We start from the raw sequence: 21,805 nt of genomic DNA, 5'->3' as shown, positions 1-21,805 counted from the left end.
GTGAGAAACTGCAGAAGCTGGTGACTGAGTTTGGTAAAGTGTGTGAAAGAAGAAAGTTAAGAGTAAATGTGAATAAGAGCAAGGTTATTAGGTACAGTAGGGTTGAGGGTCAAGTCAACTGGGAGGTGAGTTTGAATGGAGAAAAACTGGAGGAAGTGAAGTGTTTTAGATATCTGGGAGTGGATCTGGCAGCGGATGGAAACATGGAAGCGGAAGTGGATCATAGGGTGGGGGAGGGGGCGAAAATTCTGGGAGCCTTGAAGAATGTGTGGAAGTCGAGAACACTATCTTGGAAAGCAAAAATGGGTATGTTTGAAGGAATAGTGGTTCCAACAATGTTGTATGGTTGCGAGGCGTGGACTATGGATAGAGTAGTGTGCAGGAGGATGGATGTGCTGGAAATGAGATGTTTGAGGACAATGTGTGGTGTTGAGGTGGTTTGATCGAGTAAGTAACGTAGGGGTAAGAGAGATGTGTGGAAATAAAAAGAGCGTGGTTGAGAGAGCAGAAGAGGGTGTTTTGAAATGGTTTGGTCACATGGAGAGAATGAGTGAGGAAAGATTGACCAAGAGGATATATGTGTCGGAGGTGGAGGGAACGAGGAGAAGAGGGAGACCAAATTGGAGGTGGAAAGATGGAGTGAAAAAGATTTTGTGTGATCGGGGCCTGAACATGCAGGAGGGTGAAAGGAGGGCAAGGAATAGAGTGAATTGGATCGATGTGGTATACCGGGGTTGACGTGCTGTCAGTGGATTGAATCAAGGCATATGAAGCGTCTGGGGTAAACCATGGAAAGCTGTGTAGGTATGTATATTTGCGTGTGTGGACGTATGTATATACATGTGTATGGGGGTGGGTTGGGCCATTTCTTTCGTCTGTTTCCTTGCGCTACCTCGCAAACGCGGGAGACAGCGACAAAGCAAAAAAAAAAAAAAAAAAGAAATTTCAAAGCAAACACCTGATTCACATATCCTCTACCACTTCTGAAACCACACTGCTCTTCCCCAATCTGATGCTCTGTACATGCCTTTACCCTCTCAATCAGTACCCTTCCATATAATTTCCCAGGAATACTCAACAAGCTTTACTCAAATTACTCTGTAATTTGAGCACTCACTCTTATCCCCTTTGCCTTTGTATAATGGCACTATGCAAGCATTCCGCCAATCCTCAGGCACCTCACCATGAGTCATACATATATTGAATAACCTTACCAACCAGTCAACAATACAGTCACCCCCTTTTTCAATAAATTCCACTGCAATACCATCCATACCTGCTGCCTTGCTGGCTTTCATCTTCCGCATAGCTTTGACTACCTCTTCTCTGTTTACCAAATCATTCTCCCTAACCCTCTCACTTTGCACACCACCTCGACCAAAACACCCTATATCTGCCACTCTATCATCAAACACATTCACCAAACCTTCAAAGTACTCACTCCATCTCCTCACATCACCACTACTTGTTATCACCTCCCCATTAACCCCCTTTACTGAAGTTCCCATTTGCTCCCTTGTCTTACGCACTTTATTTACCTCCTTCCAAAACATCTTTTTATCCTCCCAAAAATTTAATGATACTCTCTCACCCCAACTCTCATTTGTCCTCTTTTTCACCTCTTGCACCTTTCTCTTGATCTCCTGCCTCTTTCTTCCAAATGCCTCTTCTCTTTCACTAATAATCTTACTTCATCATCCCACCACTCACTACGCTTTCTAATTTGCCCACCTCCCACGCTTCTCATGCCATAAGCATCTTTTGCACAAGCCATCACTGCTTCCCTAAATACATTCCTTTCCTCCCCCACTCCCCTTACGTCCTTTGTTCTCACCTTTTTCCATTTCGTACTCAGTCTCTCCTTGTGGTGTATGAGAGATTTGTTATGGCAGAGAATGCAAAGGGAATGAAGTTTGGAATGGCAGAGTGGGTGACACATATCACTGTGAGGTGGTTTGGGCATGTGGTAAGAATGCAAGATGGTAAGTTTACAAGGAAAGTGTGTGCTAGTGCAATGAAAGTGTTTGGTGTGAGAGGAAGACCACCTGTGACATGGGTAAATAGAGTGGTAGAATATCGGAGGTGGAGAAATGGTGAAAGAATATGACGGAGGCATGTAAGGACAAGGATAAGTAGAGACTATTTTGATGTGGGTGTAAGAGATACTCATGCTTCCCAACTTACAATTGGGTTATGTTCCAATAAACCCATCGTAAGTTGATGATACATTTAATACTGTACATCACATCTACTAAACATCATGGCTTAGCCTAGCCTACCTTAAACATTCTCAGAACACTTGCATTATCCTATAGTTGGAGAAAATCATCTAAGACTAAGCCTTATTTATAATAGTGTTGAATAGTGCACCATAGTAAAGTCAAAAAATCGTAAGTCAAACCATCATAAGTCGGAGCATCTGTATAGATAGAATAGTAAGGGTATTTGATAAGTCCTTCAACTTGTAAATGGAGATGGTGATTGTTATGTCACTTGTATTACAGTTCATCAAGAAGCTCATCAGGGTCATCAGCCAGTTCAGACAGCTCATCTAGTAGTAGTTCATCTTCACGTTCCTCATCTTCTTCTTCATCTTCTTCTTCTTCACGATCAAGATCAAGAGATAAGGAGAACAAACAAAAGTAAGTCAGCTTTTTCTAATAATTTATTTATTAAAAGTTGTTTCTTGAAGGAACTTTGACTGCTTTTTCTATAGAATTTATCATCCTTCGATATTATAAGATAAAATGGTGCCTTTATATCCCCACACTTATTGGCCATTTCCAGTATTGCTGAGGTAATGTCAGGAACAAATGAAGAAAAGGCCTCTGTTTTCCTGCTGTCATGTGTAAAGCATGGAAATCACAGCTCCCTATTCATAACCAGGCCTTACAGACCTCTTTGTAGTTTCTTTAGCTGCTTTATATACTGTGGTTCAGTCTGTTGACAGCATGTTGCCCCCTTTATTCCACATTGCTCCAATTTACTGTCCCATGCACTTGTTTCACCCTCTTGTATGTTCAGGCCCAGAGCACTCAAAATATTATTGGCTCCCAATTCCTATCCCCGATATTTTCTTCTTCTAGTCCCCTCTATCTCACAAATATATGTTTTTCACCTCACTTCACTCATTCTCTCCATGTGTCCGGCTGTGCTATTACCACATATCTCATTACCTCTCATTACTCAAGGAGCCCTCCTCACTTCATGTATTGTCCTCAGACATTTCATTTTCCAAACATTAACTCTAATCTGTACATTCTCATCTGTAGTCCATGTCTTGTATCCATAGAGCTTTGTTTGGACTACTATCCTTTCAAGCATACCCATTTTCACCCTCCCAGATAACACCCTTTCTTTCCACACATTCCTCAGTGCTCCCTGAACCTTCACCTTTCTCACCCATCCACCGGATGAGTCACCACATCTGCCATTGTTTCATTTCCTGCCATGTCCACCCTAGGGAATTTAAGCACCCCGCTTACTCCTCCAAGTTTTTTCCATTCAAACTGACACCACAACTAACCTGTCTCTTAGCACAGCTAGACCAAAGAACCTTGCTGTTATTCACACTAATGCTCATTTTCCTCCTGTCACACTCTGTTTCAAGCACCAACTTCTATAGATTGTCTCTCAAATCTGCCAGCAGTGCTATGGCATCAGCAGACAACAACTGCCTGACTTTCCAGGCCCCCTCAGCTCCAGATTGCATACCTGACCTTCTTGCAAAGACCCTTGCATTTACCTCCCTCACCACCTCATTCATGTACCAGTTTAAAAAAAGCCATGGTGACATCACACAACCCAGCTGCAGACCCACCTTCACCAGGAGCCAGTCACCCTCCTTTCTACCTACTTGCACACATGCCATACACTCATAAACTCCTTATTGTCTCTGATAGCTTTCCTTGCACACCATATATTCCTAACACTTTCCTCAAAGCAAGTGTGTTGACCCTATCATTTACTTTCTCTAGATCCATGTATGCCACTTACATGTCCCTCTGTTGTACTAAGTATTTCTTTCACATTCTTCAAGCAAGCACCTGACCCAAACATCCACTACCTCTCCTGAAACCACATTGTTTCTCCCTGATCTGCTGCTCTTTGCATGTCACTACCTTAACCAGTCATCCATACAGCATAGCAGGTACCCTCATCAAACTAATACCTCTGTAATTTGACTGCTCACCTTCTGCTAATCCTTAGGCACCTCATCATAATCCATGAACCCACTGAAAATCGTAACTAACCGGTCAACAAAACAGTCACCTCCATTCTTATAGAAATTCAAATGAAATACCATTCACTCCAGTCACATTGTTGCATTTTTCATTTGTTGTAAGACTTTCACTACCTCTTCTCTTTTCACCACACCACACATTCATTACTAGGAGATGAAAGCCCAGTCATCATCTCCCAAATCATAATGCAAACTGGTGTCATTAACCCCAACGCTGGATCCAACAGTACCAAATGCTCATCACCAAAAAGCATTACTTCATTGGAAGTTCATCAGAAGCTCAGACTTCATTCATTGGTATCATCTCCACTCCACATCACTGTCAACCTAATATAAGAGACTGCTGAGAACATTTGAGAAGCAGCAACCACTCAGATAGCAACTTCCAAAATCATCAGAAATGCCAAAAAAAAAAAAAAAACCACGGAATGCTTTGTGAGAAGACTTAGAAAATATAGTGTGGGTAGAAAGCAGACTAAAAAGGGTAGTGAGTGGTGGGATGAAGAAGTAAGATTATTAGTGAAAGAGAAGAGAAGAGGCATTTGGATGATTTTTGCAGGGAAATAATGCAAATGACTGGGAGATGTATAAAACAAAGAGGCAGGAGGTCAAGAGAAAGGTGCAAGCAGTGAAAAAGAGGACAAATGAGAGTTGGGGTGATAGAGTATCATTAAATTTTAGGGAGAATAAAAAGATGTTTTGGAAGGAGGTAAATAAAGTGCGTAAGACAAGAGAACAAATGGGAACTTCAGTGAAGGGGGCTAATGGGGAGGTGATAAAAAGTGATGGTGATGTGAGAAGGAGATGGAGTGAGTATTTTGAAGGTTTGTTGAATGTGTTTGATGATGAGTGGCAGATATAGGGCGTTTTGGTTGAGGTGGTGTGCAAAGTGAGAGGGTTAGGGAGAATGATTTTGTAAACAGAGAAGAGGTAGTCAAAGCTTTGCGGAAGATGAAAGCTGGCAAGGCAGCGGGTTTGGATGGTATTGCAGTGGAATTAATTTAAAAAGGGGGTGACTGTATTGTTGACTGGTTGGTAAGGTTATTCAGTGTATATATGACTCATGGTGAAGTGCCTGAGGATTGGCAGAATGCGTGCATAGTGCCATTGTACAAAGGCAACGGGGATAAAAGTGAGTGCTCAAATTACAGAGGTATAAGTTTGTTGAGTATTCCTGGTAAATTCCATGGGAGGGTATTCATTTAGAGGGTGAAGGCATGTACAGAGCACCAGATTGGGGAAGAGCAGTGTGGTTTGAGAAATGGAAGAGGATGTGTGGATCAGGTGTTTTTTTTGAAGAATGTGTGTGAGAAATGCTGAGAAAAGCAAATGGATTTGTATGTAGCATTTATGGATCTGGAGAAGGCATATGATAGAGTTGATAGAGATGCTCTGTGGAAGGTATTAAGAATATATGGTGTGGGAGGTAAGTTGTTAGAAGCAGTGAAAAGCTTTTATTGAGGATGTAAGGCATGTGTACGTGTAGGAATAGAGGAAAGTGATTGGTTCTCAGTGAATGTTGGGTTGCGGCAGGGGTGTGTGATGTCTCCATGGTTGTTTAATTTGTTTATGGATGGGGTTGTTAAGGAGGTGAATGCAAGAGTTTTTGAAAGAGGGGCAAGTATGCAGTCTGTTGTGGATGAGAGAGCTTGGGAAGTGAGTCAGTTGTTGTTCGCTGATGATACAGCGCTGGTGGATGATTCATGTGAGAAACTGCAGAAACTGGTGACTGAGTTTGGTAAAGTGTGTGAAAGAAGAAAGCTGAGAGTAAATGTGAATAAGAGCAAGGTTATTAGGTACAGTAGGGTTGAGGGACAAGTCAAATGGAGGTAAGTTTGAATGGAGGAAAACTGGAGGAAGTAAAGTGTTTTAGATATCTGGGAGTGGATTTGGCAATGGATGGTACCAAGGAAGCAGAAGTGAATCATAGGGTGGGGGAGGGGGCAAAAGTTCTGGGAGTGTTGAAGAATGTGTGGAAGTCGAAAGCGTTATCTCGGAAAGCAAAAATGGGTATGTTTGAAGGAATAGTGGTTCCAACAATGTTATATGGTTGTGAGGCATGGGCTATAGATAGAGCTGGTCAGAGTAGGGTGGATGTGCTGGAAATGAGATGTTTGAGGACAATATGTGGTGTGAGGTGGTTTGATCAAGTAAGTAATGAAAGGGTAAGAGAGGTGTGTGGTAATAAAAAGAATATGGTTAAGAGAGCAGAAGAGGGTGTTTTGAAATGGTTTGGTCACATGGAGAGAATGAGTGAGGAAAGATTGATCAAGAGGATATATGTGTCAGAGGTGGAGGGAACGAGGAGAAATGGGAGACCCAATTGGAGGTGGAAAGATGGAGTGAAAAAAATTTTTAGTGATCGGGGCCTGAACATGCATGAGGGGAAAGGCGTGCAAGGAATAGAGTGAATTGGAACTATGTGGTACACCTGGTTCGACATGCTGTTAATGGATTGAACTAGGGCATGTGAAGCGTCTGGAGTAGACCATTGGAAGTTCTGTGGGGCCTGGATGTCGAAAGGGAGCTGTGGTTTCAGTGCATATACAGGACACCTAGAGACTGAGTATGAACGAATGGGGCCTTTGTTGTCTTTTCCTAGCGCTGCCTCATGCATATGCGGGGTGAGAGGGTTGGTATTTCATTACGTGGCGGGATGGCGAAGGGAATGAATAAGGGCAGACAGTATGAATTATGTACATGTGCATATTTGTATATGTCTGTGTCTGTGTATATATATGTATACGTTGAGATGTATAGGTGCATATGTGGACGTGTATATATATACATGTGTATGTGGGTGGGTTGGGCCATTCTTTCATCTGTTTCCTTGTGCTACCTCGCTAATGCGGGAGACCATCAACAATACAGTCACCACCTTTTTTAATAAATTCCACTGCAATACCATCCAAACCCGCTGCCTTGCTGGCTTTCATCTTCTGCATAGCTTTTACTACCTCTTCTCTGTTTACCAAATCATTTTCCCTAACCCACTCACTTTGCACACCACCTCAAGCAAAACACCCTATATCTGCCACTTTATCATCAAACACATTCAACAAACCTTCAAAATACTCACTCCATCTCCTTCTCACATCACCACTACTTGTTATCACCTCCCCATTAGCCCCCTTCACTGAAGTTCCCATTTGCTCCCTTGTCTTATGCAATTTATTTACCTCCTTCCAAAACATCTTTTTTTTTTATTATTTATTATACTTTGTCGCTGTCTCCCGCGTTTGCGAGGTAGCACAAGGAAACAGACGAAAGAAATGGCCCAACCCACCCCCATACACATGTATATACATACGTCCACACACGCAAATATACATACCTACACAGCTTTCCATGGTTTACCCCAGACGCTTCACATGCCCTGCTTCAATCCACTGACAGCACGTCAACCCCGGTATACCACATCGCTCCAATTCACTCTATTCCTTGCCCTCCTTTCACCCTCCTGCATGTTCAGGCCCCGATCACACAAAATCTTTTTCACTCCATCTTTCCACCTCCAATTTGGTCTCCCTCTTCTCCTTGTTCCCTCCACCTCCGACACATATATCCTCTTGGTCAATCTTTCCTCACTCATCCACTCCATGTGCCCAAATCACATCAAAACACCCTCTTCTGCTCTCTCAACCACGCTCTTTTTATTTCCACACATCTCTCTTACCCTTACGTTACTCACTCGATCAAACCACCTCACACCACACATTGTCCTCAAACATCTCATTTCCAGCACATCCATCCTCCTGCGCACAACTCTATCCATAGCCCACGCCTTGCAACCATACAACATTGTTGGAACCACTATTCCTTCAAACATACCCATTTTTGCTTTCCGAGATAATGTTCTCGACTTCCACACATTCTTCAAGGCCCCCAGGATTTTCGCCCCCTCCCCCACCCTATGATCCACTTCCGCTTCCATGGTTCCATCCGCTGCCAGATCCACTCCCAGATATCTAAAACACTTCACTTCCTCCAGTTTTTCTCCATTCAAACTCACCTCCCAATTGACTTGACCCTCAACCCTACTGTACCTAATAACCTTGCTCTTATTCACATTTACTCTTAACTTTCTTCTTCCACACACTTTTCCAAACTCAGTCACCAGCTTCTGCAGTTTCTCACATGAATCAGCCACCAGCGCTGTATCATCAGCGAACAACAACTGACTCACCTCCCAAGCTCTCTCATCCCCAACAGACTTCATACTTGCCCCTCTCTCCAAAACTCTTGCATTTACCTCCCTAACAATCCCATCCATAAACAAATTAAACAACCATGGAGACATCACACACCCCTGCCGCAAACCTACATTCACTGAGAACCAATCACTCTCCTCTCTTCCTACACGTACACATGCCTTACATCCTCGATAAAAACTTTTCACTGCTTCTAACAACTTTCCTCCCACACATATATTCTTAATACCTTCCACAGAGCATCTCTATCAACTCTATCATATGCCTTCTCCAGATCCATAAATGCTACATACAAATCCATTTGCTTTTCTAAGTATTTCTCACATACATTCTTCAAAGCAAACACCTGATCCACACATCCTCTACCACTTCTGAAACCACACTGCTCTTCCCCAATCTGATGCTCTGTACATGCCTTCACCCTCTCAATCAATACCCTCCCATATAATTTACCAGGAATACTCAACAAACTTATACCTCTGTAATTTGAGCACTCACTCTTATCCCCTTTGCCTTTGTACAATGGCACTATGCACGCATTCTGCCAATCCTCAGGCACCTCACCATGAGTCATACATACATTAAATAACCTTACCAACCAGTCAACAATACAGTCACCCCCTTTTTTAATAAATTCCACTGCAATACCATCCAAACCTGCTGCCTTGCCGGCTTTCATCTTCCGCAAAGCTTTCACTACCTCTTCTCTGTTTACCAAATCATTTTCCCTAACCCTCTCACTTTGCACACCACCTCGACCAAAACACCCTATATCTGCCACTCTATCATCAAACACATTCAACAAACCTTCAAAATACTCACTCCATCTCCCTCTCACATCACCACTACTTGTTATCACCTCCCCACTTGCGCCCTTCACCGAAGTTCCCATTTTTATTCTCCCTAAAATTTAATGATACTCTTTCACCCCAACTCTCATTTGCTCTCTTTTTCACCTCTTGCACCTTTCTCTTGACCTCCTGCTCTATCTTTTATACATCTCCCACTCAATTGCATTTTTTCCCTGCAAAAATCGTCCAAATGCCTATCATCTCTTCACTAATAATCTTACTTCTTTTTTCTCGCATACATTCTTCAAAGCAAACACCTGATCCACACATCCTCTACCACTTCTGAAACCACACTTCTCTTCCCCAATCTGATGCTCTGTACATGCCTTCACCCTCTCAGTCAATACCCTCCCATATAATTTACCAGGAATACTCAACAAACTTATACCTCTGTAATTTGAGCACTCAACCTTATCCCCTTTGTCTTTGTACAATGGCACTATGCAAGCATTCCGCCAATCCTCAGGCACCTCACCATGAATCATACATATATTAAATAACCTTACCAACCAGTCAACAATAGAGTCACCCCCTTTTTTAATACATATCCACTGCAATACCATCCAAACCCACTACCTTGCTGGCTTTCATTTTCTGGAAAGCTTTTACTACCTCTTTTCTGTTTTCCCAAATCATTTTCCCTAACCCTCTCACTTTTCACATCCCCTTGAGCAAAACACCCTATATCTGCCACTCTATCATCAAGCACATTCAACAAACCTTCAAAATACTCACTCCATCTCCTTCTCACACCACCACTACTTGTTATCACCTCCCCATTAGCCCCCTTTATTAAAGTTCCCATTTGCTCCCTTGTCTTACGCACTTTATTTACCTCCTTCCAAAACATCTTTTTATTCTCCCTAAAATTTAATGATACTCTCTCACCCCAACTCTCATTTGCCCTCTTTTTCACCTCTTGCACCTTTCTCTTGACCTCTTGCCTCTTTCTTTTATACATCTCCCACTCATTTGCATTTTTCCCTGCAAAAATTGTCCAAATGCCTCTCTCTTCTCTTTCGCTAATAATCTTACTTCTTTTTTCTCGCATACATTCTTCAAAGCAAACACCTGATCCACACATCCTCTACCACTTCTGAAACCACACATCTCTTCCCCAATCTTATGCTCTGTACATGCCTTCACCCTCTCAATCAATACCGTCCCATATAATTTACCAGGAATACTCAATACAGGAATACTGTAATTTGAGCACTCAATCTTATCCCCATTGTCTTTGTACAGTGGCACTATGCAAGCATTCCGCCAATCCTCAGGCACCTCACCATGAATCATTTTTTTTTTTTTTTTGGTCGCTGTCTCCCGCGTTTGTGAGGTAGCGCAAGGAAACAGACGAAAGAAATGGCCCAGCCCACCCCCATACACATGTATATACATACGTCCACACACGCACAGCTTTCCATGGTTACCCCAGACGCTTCACATGCCCTGATTCAATCCACTGACAGCACGTCAACCCCGGTATACCACATCGATCCAATTCACTCTATTCCTTGCCCTCCTTTCACCCTCCAGCATGTTCAGGCCCCGATCACACAAAATCTTTTTCACTCCATCTTTCCACCTCCAATTTGGTCTCCCTCTTCTCCTCGTTCCCTCCACCTCCGACACATATATCCTCTTGGTCAATCTTTCCTCACTCATTCTCTCCATGTGCCCAAATCATTTCAAAACACCCTCTTCTGCTCTCTCAACCACACCTTTTTATTTCCACACATCTCTCTTACCCTTACATTACTTACTCGATCAAACCACCTCACACCACACATTGTCCTCAAACATCTCATTTCCAGCACATCCATCCTCCTGCACACAACTCTATCCATAGCCCACGCCTCGCAACCATACAACATTGTTGGAACCACTATTCCTTCAAACATACCCATTTTTGCTTTCCGAGATAATGTTCTCGACTTCCACACATTCTTCAAGGCTCCCAGAATTTTCGCCCCCTCCCCCACCCTATGATCCACTTCTGCTTCCATGGTTCCATCCGCTGCCAGATCCACTCCCAGATATCTAAAACACTTTACTTCCTCCAGTTTTTCTCCATTCAAACTTACCTCCCAATTGACTTGACCCTCAACCCTACTGTACCTAATAACCTTGCTCTTATTCACATTTACTCTTAACTTTCTTCTTTCACACATACATACATACATTAAATAACCTTACCAACCAGTCAACTATAGAGTCACCCCCTTTTTTAATAAATATCCACTGCAATAAAAAAAGGGGGTGACTGTATTGTTGACTGGTTGGTAAGGTTATTTAATGTATATATGACTCATGGTGAGGTGCCTGAGGATTGGCGGAATGCTTGCATAGTACCATTGTACAAAGGCAAAGGGGATAAGAGTGAGTGCTCAAATTACAGAGGTATAAGTTTGTTGAGTATTCCTGGTAAATTCTATGGGAGGGTATTGATTGAGAGGGTGAAGGCATGTACAGAGCATTAGATTGGGGAAGAGCAGTGTGGTTTCAGAAGTGGTAGAGGATGTGTGGATCAGGTGTTTGCTTTGAAGAATGTATGTGAGAAATACTTAGAAAAGCAAATGGATTTGTATGTAGCATTTATGGATCTGGAGAAGGCATATGATAGAGTTGATAGAGATGCTCTGTGGAAGGTATTAAGAATATATGGTGTGGGAGGCAAGTCGTTAGAAGCAGTGAAAAGTTTTTATCGAGGATGTAAGGCATGTGTACGTGTGGGAAGAGAGGAAAGTGATTGGTTCTCAGTGAATGCAGGTTTGCGGCAGGGATGTGTGATGTCTCCATGGTTGTTTAATTTGTTTATGGATGGGGTTGTTAGGGAGGTGAATGCAAGAGTTTTGGAAAGAGGGGCAAGTATGAAGTCTGTTGTGAATGAGAGAGCTTGGGAAGTGAGTCAGTTGTTGTTCGCTGATGATACAGCACTGGTGGCTGATTCATGTGAGAAACTGCAGAAGCTGGTGACTGAGTTTGGTAAAGTGTGTGAAAGAAGAAAGTTAAGAGTAAATGTGAATAAGAGCAAGGTAATTAGGTACAGTAGGGTTGAGGGTCAAGTCAATTGGGAGGTAAGTTTGAATGGAGAAAAACTGGAGGAAGTAAAGTGTTTTAGATATCTGGGAGTGGATCTGGCAGTGGATGGAACCATGGAAGCGGAAGTGGATCATAGGGTGGGGGAGGGGGCGAAAATCCAGGGAGCCTTGAAGAATGTGTGGAAGTCGAGAACATTATCTCGGAAAGCAAAAATGGGTATGTTTGAGTGAATAGTGGTTCCAACAATGTTGTATGGTTGCGAGGCGTGGGCTATGGATAGAGTTGTGTGCAGGAGGGTGGATGTGCTGGAAATGAGATGTTTGAGGACAGTGTGTGGTGTGAGGTGGTTTGATCGAGTAAGTAACGTAAGGGTAAGAGAGATGTGTGGAAATAAAAAGAGCGTGGTTGAGAGAGCAGAAGAGGGTGTTTTGAAATGGTTTGGGCAACTGGAGAGAATGAGTGAGGAAAGATTGACCAAGATGATATATGTGTCGGAGGTGGAGGGAACGAGGAGAAGTGAGAGACCAAATTGGAGGTGGAAAGATGGAGTGAAAAAGATTTTATGTGATCGGGGCCTGAACATGTAGGAGGGTGAAAGGAGGGCAAGGAATAGAGTGAATTGGAGCGATGTGGTATACCGGGGTTGACGTGCTGTCAGTGGATTGAATCAAGGCATGTGTATGGGGGTGGGTTGGGCCATTTCTTTCGTCTGTTTCCTTGCGCTACCTCGCAAACGCGGGAGACAGCGACAAAGCAAAAAAAAATATATATATATATATGGAACTGCTAGTGAGGAAGACCGAAAACGCCGTGGATCAACATCAATCTTTGTTAATGCTCTTGGACACAGTACTCAGAAAGCAAGTTGTTGTGGGGATTCAGCTTCTTCTACCATTCAGTACCTTAATAACAACATACAAATGTAAAGAGTTTTTTAGTAGATAATAACATTTTAGATTTTTTTTTTCATATGTAATTGCTTTTTCCAACTTTGTATAGGAAACATCAGGAATGTGATAATACTGGCCTCACTTACACATCTCCACTCTCCAGCTGTCAAGTATGATTTACTGAAACCAGCACTTACCATCCACAACCAGGTCTTTTAGATTGCTTCATATGCTCTGGATCAGTCCATTACCATCTTGTTGATCCTATATTTCACATGAATCCAGTTCATTCTATCCTATGCATGCCCTTCATTTTCCTGAATGTTTAGGCCCCAGTACCCCAAAGCCTCCTTCAGTCATTCCTTTCATCTCCTTCTAGGTCTCCCTATTCCCATTTGTTTCATCTGCTTTTAATATTAAGATCCTCTTAGTCAGTCTTTCTTTGCTCATCTTTGTTATATATATATATATATATTTTTTTTTTTTTTTTATACTTTGTCGCTGTCTCCCGCGTTTGCGAGGTAGCGCAAGGACACAGACGAAAGAAATGGCCCAACCCCCCCCATACACATGTATATACATACGTCCACACACGCAAATATACATACCTACACAGCTTTCCATGGCTTACCCCAGACGCTTCACATGCCTTGATTCAATTCACTGACAGCACGTCAACCCCGGTATACCACATCGCTCCAATTCACTCTATTCCTTGCCCTCCTTTCACCCTCCTGCATGTTCAGGCCCCGATCACACAAAATCTTTTTCACTCCATCTTTCCACCTCCAATTTGGTCTCCCTCTTCTCCTTGTTCCCTCCACCTCCGACACATATATCCTCTTGGTCAATCTTTCCTCACTCATCCTCTCCATGTGCCCAAACCACTTCAAAACACCCTCTTCTGCTCTCTCAACCACGCTCTTTTTATTTCCACACATCTCTCTTACCCTTACGTTACTCACTCGATCAAACCACCTCACACCACACATTGTCCTCAAACATCTCATTTCCAGCACATCCATCCTCCTGCGCACAACTCTATCCATAGCCCACGCCTCGCAACCATACAACATTGTTGGAACCACTATTCCTTCAAACATACCCATTTTTGCTTTCCGAGATAATGTTCTCGACTTCCACACATTCTTCAAGGCCCCCAGAATTTTCGCCCCCTCCCCCACCCTATGATCCACTTCCGCTTCCATGGTTCCATCCGCTGCCAGATCCACTCCCAGATATCTAAAACACTTCACTTCCTCCAGTTTTTCTCCATTCAAACTCACCTCCCAATTGACTTGACCCTCAACCCTACTGTACCTAATAACCTTGCTCTTATTCACATTTACTCTTAACTTTCTTCTTCCACACACTTTACCAAACTCGGTCACCAGCTTCTGCAGTTTCTCACATGAATCAGCCACCAGCGCTGTATCATCAGCGAACAACAACTAACTCACTTCCCAAGCTCTCTCATCCCCAACAGACTTCATACTTGCCCCTCTTTCCAAAACTCTTGCATTTACCTCCCTAACAACCCCATCCATATGCTTAATATATTCCCTGGGGATAGGGGAGAAAGAATACTTCCCACGTATTCCCTGCGTGTCGTAGAAGGCGACTAAAAGGGAAGGGAGCGGGGGGCTGGAAATCCTCCCCTCTCGTTTTTTTTTTTTTTTTTAATTTTCCAAAAGAAGGAACAGAGAAGAGGTCCAGGTGAGGATATTCCCTCAAAGGCCCAGTCCTCTGTTCTTAACGCTACCTCGCTATCGCGGGAAATAGCGAATAGTATGAAAAAAAAAAATATATATATATATATATATATATGTATATATATATATATATATATATATATATATATATATATATATATATATATATATATATTTGCCCTTTTTTTCACCTCTTGCACCTTTCTCTTGACCTCCTGTCTCTTTCTTTTATACTTCTCCCACTCAATTGCATTTTTTCCCTGCAAAAATCGTCCAAATGCCTCTCTCTTCTCTTTCACTAATACTCTTACTTCTTCATCCCACCACTCACTACCCTTTCTAAACAGCCCACCTCCCACTCTTCTCATGCCACAAGCATCTTTTGCGCAATCCATCACTGATTCCCTAAATACATCCCATTCCTCCCCCACTCCCCTTACTTCCATTGTTCTCACCTTTTTCCATTCTGTACACAGTCTCTCCTGGTACTTCCCCACACAGGTCTCCTTCCCAAGCTCACTTACTCTCACCACCTTCTTCACCCCAACATTCACTCCTCTTTTCTGAAAACCCATACTAATCTTCACCTTAGCCTCCACAAGATAATGATCAGACATCCCTCCAGTTGCACCTCTCAGCACATTAACATCCAAAAGTCTCTCTTTCGCACGCCTGTCAATTAACACGTAATCCAATAAAAAAAAAAAAAAAAGGGCAAATGAGAGTTGGGGTGAGAGACTATCAGTAAATTTTAGGGAGAATAAAAAGATGTTCTGGAAGGAGGTAAATAGGGTGCGTAAGACAAGGGAGCAAATGGGAACTTCAGTGAAGGGCGTAAATGGGGAGGTGATAACAAGTAGTGGTGATGTGAGAAGGAGATGGAATGAGTATTTTGAAGGTTTGTTGAATGTGTCTGATGACAGAGTGGCAGATATAGGGTGTTTTGGTCGAGGTGGTGTGCAAAGTGAGAGGGTTGGGGAAAATGATTTGGTAAACAGAGAAGAGGTAGTAAAAGCTTTGCGGAAGATGAAAGCCGGCAAGGCAGCAGGTTTGGATGGTATTGCAGTGGAATTTATTAAAAAAGGTGGTGACTGTATTGTTGACTGGTTGGTAAGGTTATTTAATGTATGTATGACTCATGGTGAGGTGCCTGAGGATTGGCGGAATGCGTGCATAGTGCCATTGTACAAAGGCAAAGGGGATAAGAGTGAGTGCTCAAATTACAGAGGTATAAGTTTGTTGAGTATTCCTGGTAAATTATATGGGAGGGTATTGATTGAGAGGGTGAAGGCATGTACAGAGCATCAGATTGGGGAAGAGCAGTGCGGTTTCAGAAGTGGTAGAGGATGTGTGGATCAGGTGTTTGCTTTGAAGAATGTATGTGAGAAATACTTAGAAAAGCAAATGGATTTGTATGTAGCATTTATGGATCTGGAGAAGGCATATGATAGAGTTGATAGAGATGCTCTGTGGAAGGTATTAAGAATATATGGTGTGGGAGGCAAGTTGTTAGAAGCAGTGAAAAGTTTTTATCGAGGATGTAAGGCATGTGTACGTGTAGGAAGAGAGGAAAGTGATTGGTTCTCAGTGAATGTAGGTTTGCGGCAGGGGTGTGTGATGTCTCCATGGTTGTTTAATTTGTTTATGGATGGGGTTGTTAGGGAGGTAAATGCAAGAGTCCTGGAAAGAGGGGCAAGTATGAAGTCTGTTGGGGATGAGAGAGCTTGGGAAGTGAGTCAGTTGTTGTTCGCTGATGATACAGCGCTGGTGGCTGATTCATGTGAGAAACTGCAGAAGCTGGTGACTGAGTTTGGTAAAGTGTGTGGAAGAAGAAAGTTAAGAGTAAATGTGAATAAGAGCAAGGTTATTAGGTACAGTAGGGTTGAGGGTCAAGTCAATTGGGAGGTGAGTTTGAATGGAGAAAAACTGGAGGAAGTGAAGTGTTTTAGATATCTGGGAGTGGATCTGTCAGCGGATGGAACCATGGAAGCGGAAGTGGATCATAGGGTGGGGGAGGGGGCGAAAATTTTGGGAGCCTTGAAAAATGTGTGGAAGTCGAGAACATTATCTCGGAAAGCAAAAATGGGTATGTTTGAAGGAATAGTGGTTCCAACAATGTTGTATGGTTGCGAGGCGTGGGCTATGGATAGAGTTGTGCGCAGGAGGATGGATGTGCTGGAAATGAGATGTTTGAGGACAATGTGTGGTGTAAGGTGGTTTGATCGAGTAAGTAACGTAAGGGTAAGAGAGATGTGTGGAAATAAAAAGAGCGTGGTTGAGAGAGCAGAAGAGGGTGTTTTGAAATGGTTTGGGCACATGGAGAGAATGAGTGAGGAAAGATTGACCAAGAGGATATATGTGTCGGAGGTGGAGGGAACGAGGAGAAGAGGGAGACCAAATTGGAGGTGGAAAGATGGAGTGAAAAAGATTTTGTGTGATTGGGGCCTGAACATGCAGGAGGGTGAAAGGAGGGCAAGAAATAGAGTGAATTGGAGCGATGTGGTATACAGGGGTTGACGTGCTGTCAGTGGATTGAATCAAGGCATGTGAAGCGTCTGGGGTAAACCATGGAAAGCTGTGTAGGTATGTATATTTGCGTGTGTGGACGTGTGTATGTACGTGTGTATGGGGGTTGGGCCATTTCTTTCGTCTGTTTCCTTGCGCTACCTCGCAAACGCGGGAGACAGCGACAAAGTATAAAAAAAAAAAAAAAAAAAAATATATATATATATTTCTTTCTTTTCTTTCAAACTATTCGCCATTTTACCGCATTAGCAAGGTTGCGTTAAGAACAGAGGACTGGGCCTCTGATGGAATATGCTTACCTGGCCCCCTTCCCTGTTCATTCTCTTGGAAAGTTAAAAAAAAAAAAAATAAGGGCAGGATTTCCAGCTCCCCGCTCCCTCCCCTTTTAGTCGCCTTCTACGACACGCAGGGAATACGTGGGAAGAATACTTCCCACATATTCCCTCCCCTCTCGTTTTTTTTTTTTTTTAATTTTCCAAAAGAAGGAACAGAGAACGAGGTCAGGTGAGGATATTCCCTCAGAGGCCCAGTCCTCTGTTCCTACCGCTACCTTGCTACTGCGGGAAGTGGCGAATAGTTTGAAAGAAAAAATATATATATTTTATTTATTTTTATTTTGCTTTGTCGCTGTCTCCCGCGTTAGCGAGGTTGCGCAAGGAAACAGACGAAAGAAGGGCCCAACCCGCCCACATACACATGTATATACATACACGTCCATACACGCAAATATACATACCTATACATCTCAATGTACACATATACACACACTGACATATACATATATACACATGTACATAATTCTTACTGTCTGCCTTTATTCATTCCCATCGCCACCTCGCCACACATGGAATAACAACCCCCTCCCCCCTCATGTGTGCGAGGTAGCGCTAGGAAAAGACACCAAAGGCCCCATTCGTTCACACACAGTCTCTAGCTGTCATGTAATAATGCACTGAAACCACAGCTCCCTTTCCACATCCAGGCCCCACACAACTTTCCATGGTTTATCCCAGAAGCTTCACATGCCCTGGTTCAATCCATTGGCAGCACGTCGACCCCGGTATACCACATTGTTCCAATTCACTCTATTCCTTGCATGCCTTTCACCCTCCTGCATGTTCAGGCCCTGATCACTCAAAATCTTTTTCACTCCATCTTTCCACCTAAAATTTAGTCTCCCACTTCTTGTTCCCTCCACCTCCGACACATATATCCTCTTGGTCAATCTTTCCTCACTCATTCTCTCCATGTGAGTTTGGTTTGCAAACCATTTCAAAACACCCTCTTCTGCTCTCTCAACCACACTCTTCTTATTTCCACACCTCTCTTACCCTTACATTACTTACTCGATCAAACCACCTCACACCACATATTGTCCTCAAACATCTCATTTCCAGCACATCCACCCTCCTGCGCACAACTCTATCCATAGCCCACGCCTCGCAACCATACAACATTGTTGGAACCACTATTCCTTCAAACATACCCATTTTTGCTTTCCGAGATAATATTCTCGACTTCCAAACATTCTTCAAGGCTCCCAGAATTTTAGCCCCCTCCCCCACCCTATGATTCACTTCCGCTTCCATGGTTCCATCCACTGCCAGATCCACTCCCAGATATCTAAAACACTTTACTTCCTCCAGTTTTTCTCCATTCAAACTTACCTCCCAATTGACTTGACCCTCAACCCTACTGTACCTAATAACCTTGCTTTTATTCACATTTACTCTTAACTTTCTTCTTTCACACACCTTACCAAACTCAGTCACCAGCTTCTGCAGTTTCTCACATGAATCAGCCACCAGTGCTGTATCATCAGCGAACAACTGACTCACTTCCCAAGCTCTCTCATCCACAACAGACTGCATACTTGCCCCTCTTTCCAAAACTCTTGCATTCACCTCCCTAACAACCCCATCCATAAACAAATTAACCATGGAGACATCACACAACCCTGCCCCAAACCTACATTCACTGAGAACCAATCACTTTCCTCTCTTCCTACACGTACACATGCCTTACATCCTCGATAAAAACTTTTCACTGCTTCTAACAACTTGCCTCCCACATCATATATTCTTAGTACCTTCCACAGAGCATCTCTATCAACTCTATCATATGCCTTCTCCAGATCCATGAATGCTACATACAAATCCATTTGTTTTTCTAAGTATTTCTCGCATACATTCTTCAAAGCAAACACCTGATCCACACATCCTCTACCACTTCTGAAACCACACTGCTCTTCCCCAATCTGATGCTCTGTACATGCCTTCACCCTCTCAATCAATACCCTCCCATATAATTTACCAGGAATACTCAACAAACTTATACCTCTGTAATTTGAGCACTCATTCTTATCCCGTTTGCCTTTGTACAATGGCACTATGCAAGCATTCCGCTAATCCTCAGGCACCTCACCATGAGTCATACATACATTAAATAACCTTACCAACCAGTCAACAATACAGTCACCCCCTTTTTTAATAAATTCCACTGCAATACCATCCAAACCTGCTGCCTTGCCGGCTTTCATCTTCCGCAAAGCTTTTACTACCTCTTCTCTGTTTACCAAATTATTTTCCCTAACCCTCTCACTTTGCACACCACCTCGACCAAAACATCCTATATCTACCACTCTATCATCAAACACATTCAACAAACCTTCAGAATACTCACTCCATCTCCTTTTCACATCACCACTACTTGTTATCACCTCCCCATTAGCCCCCTTCACTGAAGTTCCCATTTGCTCCTTTGTCTTACACACTTTATTTCCCTCCTTCCAGAACATCTTTTCATTCTCCCTGAAAATTAATGATACTCTCTCACCCCAACTCTCATTTGCCCTCTTTTTCACCTCTTGCACCTTTCTCTTGACCTCCTGCCTCTTTCTTTTATACATCTCCCACTCATTTGCATTTTTTCCCTGCAAAAATCGTCGAAATGCCTCTCTTTTCTGTCTCACTAATAATCTTACTTCTTTATCCCACCACTCACTACCCTTTCTAATCAACCCACCTCCCACAAGCATCTTTTGTGCAAGCCATCCGTGCTTCCCTAAATATATCCCATTCTTCCCCCACTCCCCTTACCTCCTTTGTTCTCACCTTTTTCCATTCTCTACTCAGTCTCTCCTGGTACTTCCTCACACAAGTCTCCTTCCCAAGCTCACTTACTTTCATCACCCTCTTCACCCCAACATTCTCTCTTCTTTTCTGAAAACCCATACAAATCTTCACCTTAGCCTCCACAAGATAATGATCAGACATCCCTCCAGTTGCACCTCTCAGCACATTAACATCCAAAAGTCTCTCTTTTGCGCGCCTGTCAATTAACACGTTATCCAATAACGCTCTCTGGCCATCTCTCCTACTTACATACGTATACTTATATATCTTTTTTTTCCTGTCTCCCCCGTTTGCGAGGTAGCACAAGGAACAGACGAAAGAATTGGCCCAACCCACCCCCATACACATGTATATACATACATCCACACATGCAAATATTCATACCTACACAGCTTTCCATGGTTTACCCCAGACGCTTCACATGCCCTGATTCAATCCACTGTCAGCACGTCAACCCCGGTATACCACATCGATCCAATTCACTCTATTCCTTGCCCTCCTTTCACCCTCCTGCATGTTCAGGCCCCGATCACACAAAATCTTTTTCATTCCATCTTTCCACCTCCAATTTGGTCTCCAACTTCTCCTCGTTCCCTCCACCTCCGACACATATATCCTCTTGGTCAATCTTTCCTCACTCATTCTCTCCATGTGCCCAAACCATTTCAAAACACCCTCTTCTGCTCTCTCAACCACACTCTTTTTATTTCCACACATTGTCCTCAAACATCTCATTTCCAGCACATCCATCCTCCTGCGCACAACTCTATCCATAGCCCACGCCTCGCAGCCATACAACATTGTTGGAACCACTATTCCTTCAAACATACCCATTTTTGCTTTCCGAGATAATGTTCTCGACTTCCACACATTCTTCAAGGCTCCCAGGATTTTCGCCCCCTCCCCCACCCTATGATCCACTTCTGCTTCCATAGTTCCATCCGCTGCCAGATCCACTCCCAGATATCTAAAACACTTTACTTCCTCCAGTTTTTCTCCATTCAAACTTACTTCCCAATTGACTTGACCTCACTTGACCCTCAACCCTACTGTACCTAATTACCTTGCTCTTATTCACATTTACTCTTAACTTTCTTCTTTCACACACTTTACCAAACTCAGTCACCAGCTTCTGTAGTTTCTCACATGAATCAGCCACCAGCGCTGTATCATCAGCGAACAACAACTGACTCACT

The 21,805-nt window shown here is 43.1% G+C and overlaps 1 protein-coding gene across 1 annotated transcript in view; it reads left to right on the top strand.

The window, feature by feature from the left end:
- The window catches only part of LOC139761754 (uncharacterized), a 55,379-nt gene that overhangs the window by 21,338 nt on the left and 12,236 nt on the right, over positions 1–21,805 (top strand). Inside the window, exon 3 of the mRNA XM_071686188.1 lies at positions 2,505–2,642. Coding sequence (XP_071542289.1) covers positions 2,505–2,642 — 138 coding nt within the window. The remainder of the gene's footprint in view (positions 1–2,504; positions 2,643–21,805) is intronic.

This window comes from Panulirus ornatus, chromosome 41, assembly GCF_036320965.1.
Source record: "Panulirus ornatus isolate Po-2019 chromosome 41, ASM3632096v1, whole genome shotgun sequence".
Classification (NCBI taxonomy): Eukaryota; Metazoa; Arthropoda; class Malacostraca; order Decapoda; family Palinuridae; genus Panulirus; species Panulirus ornatus.
This window is presented reverse-complemented; position numbering and strand designations above follow the sequence as displayed.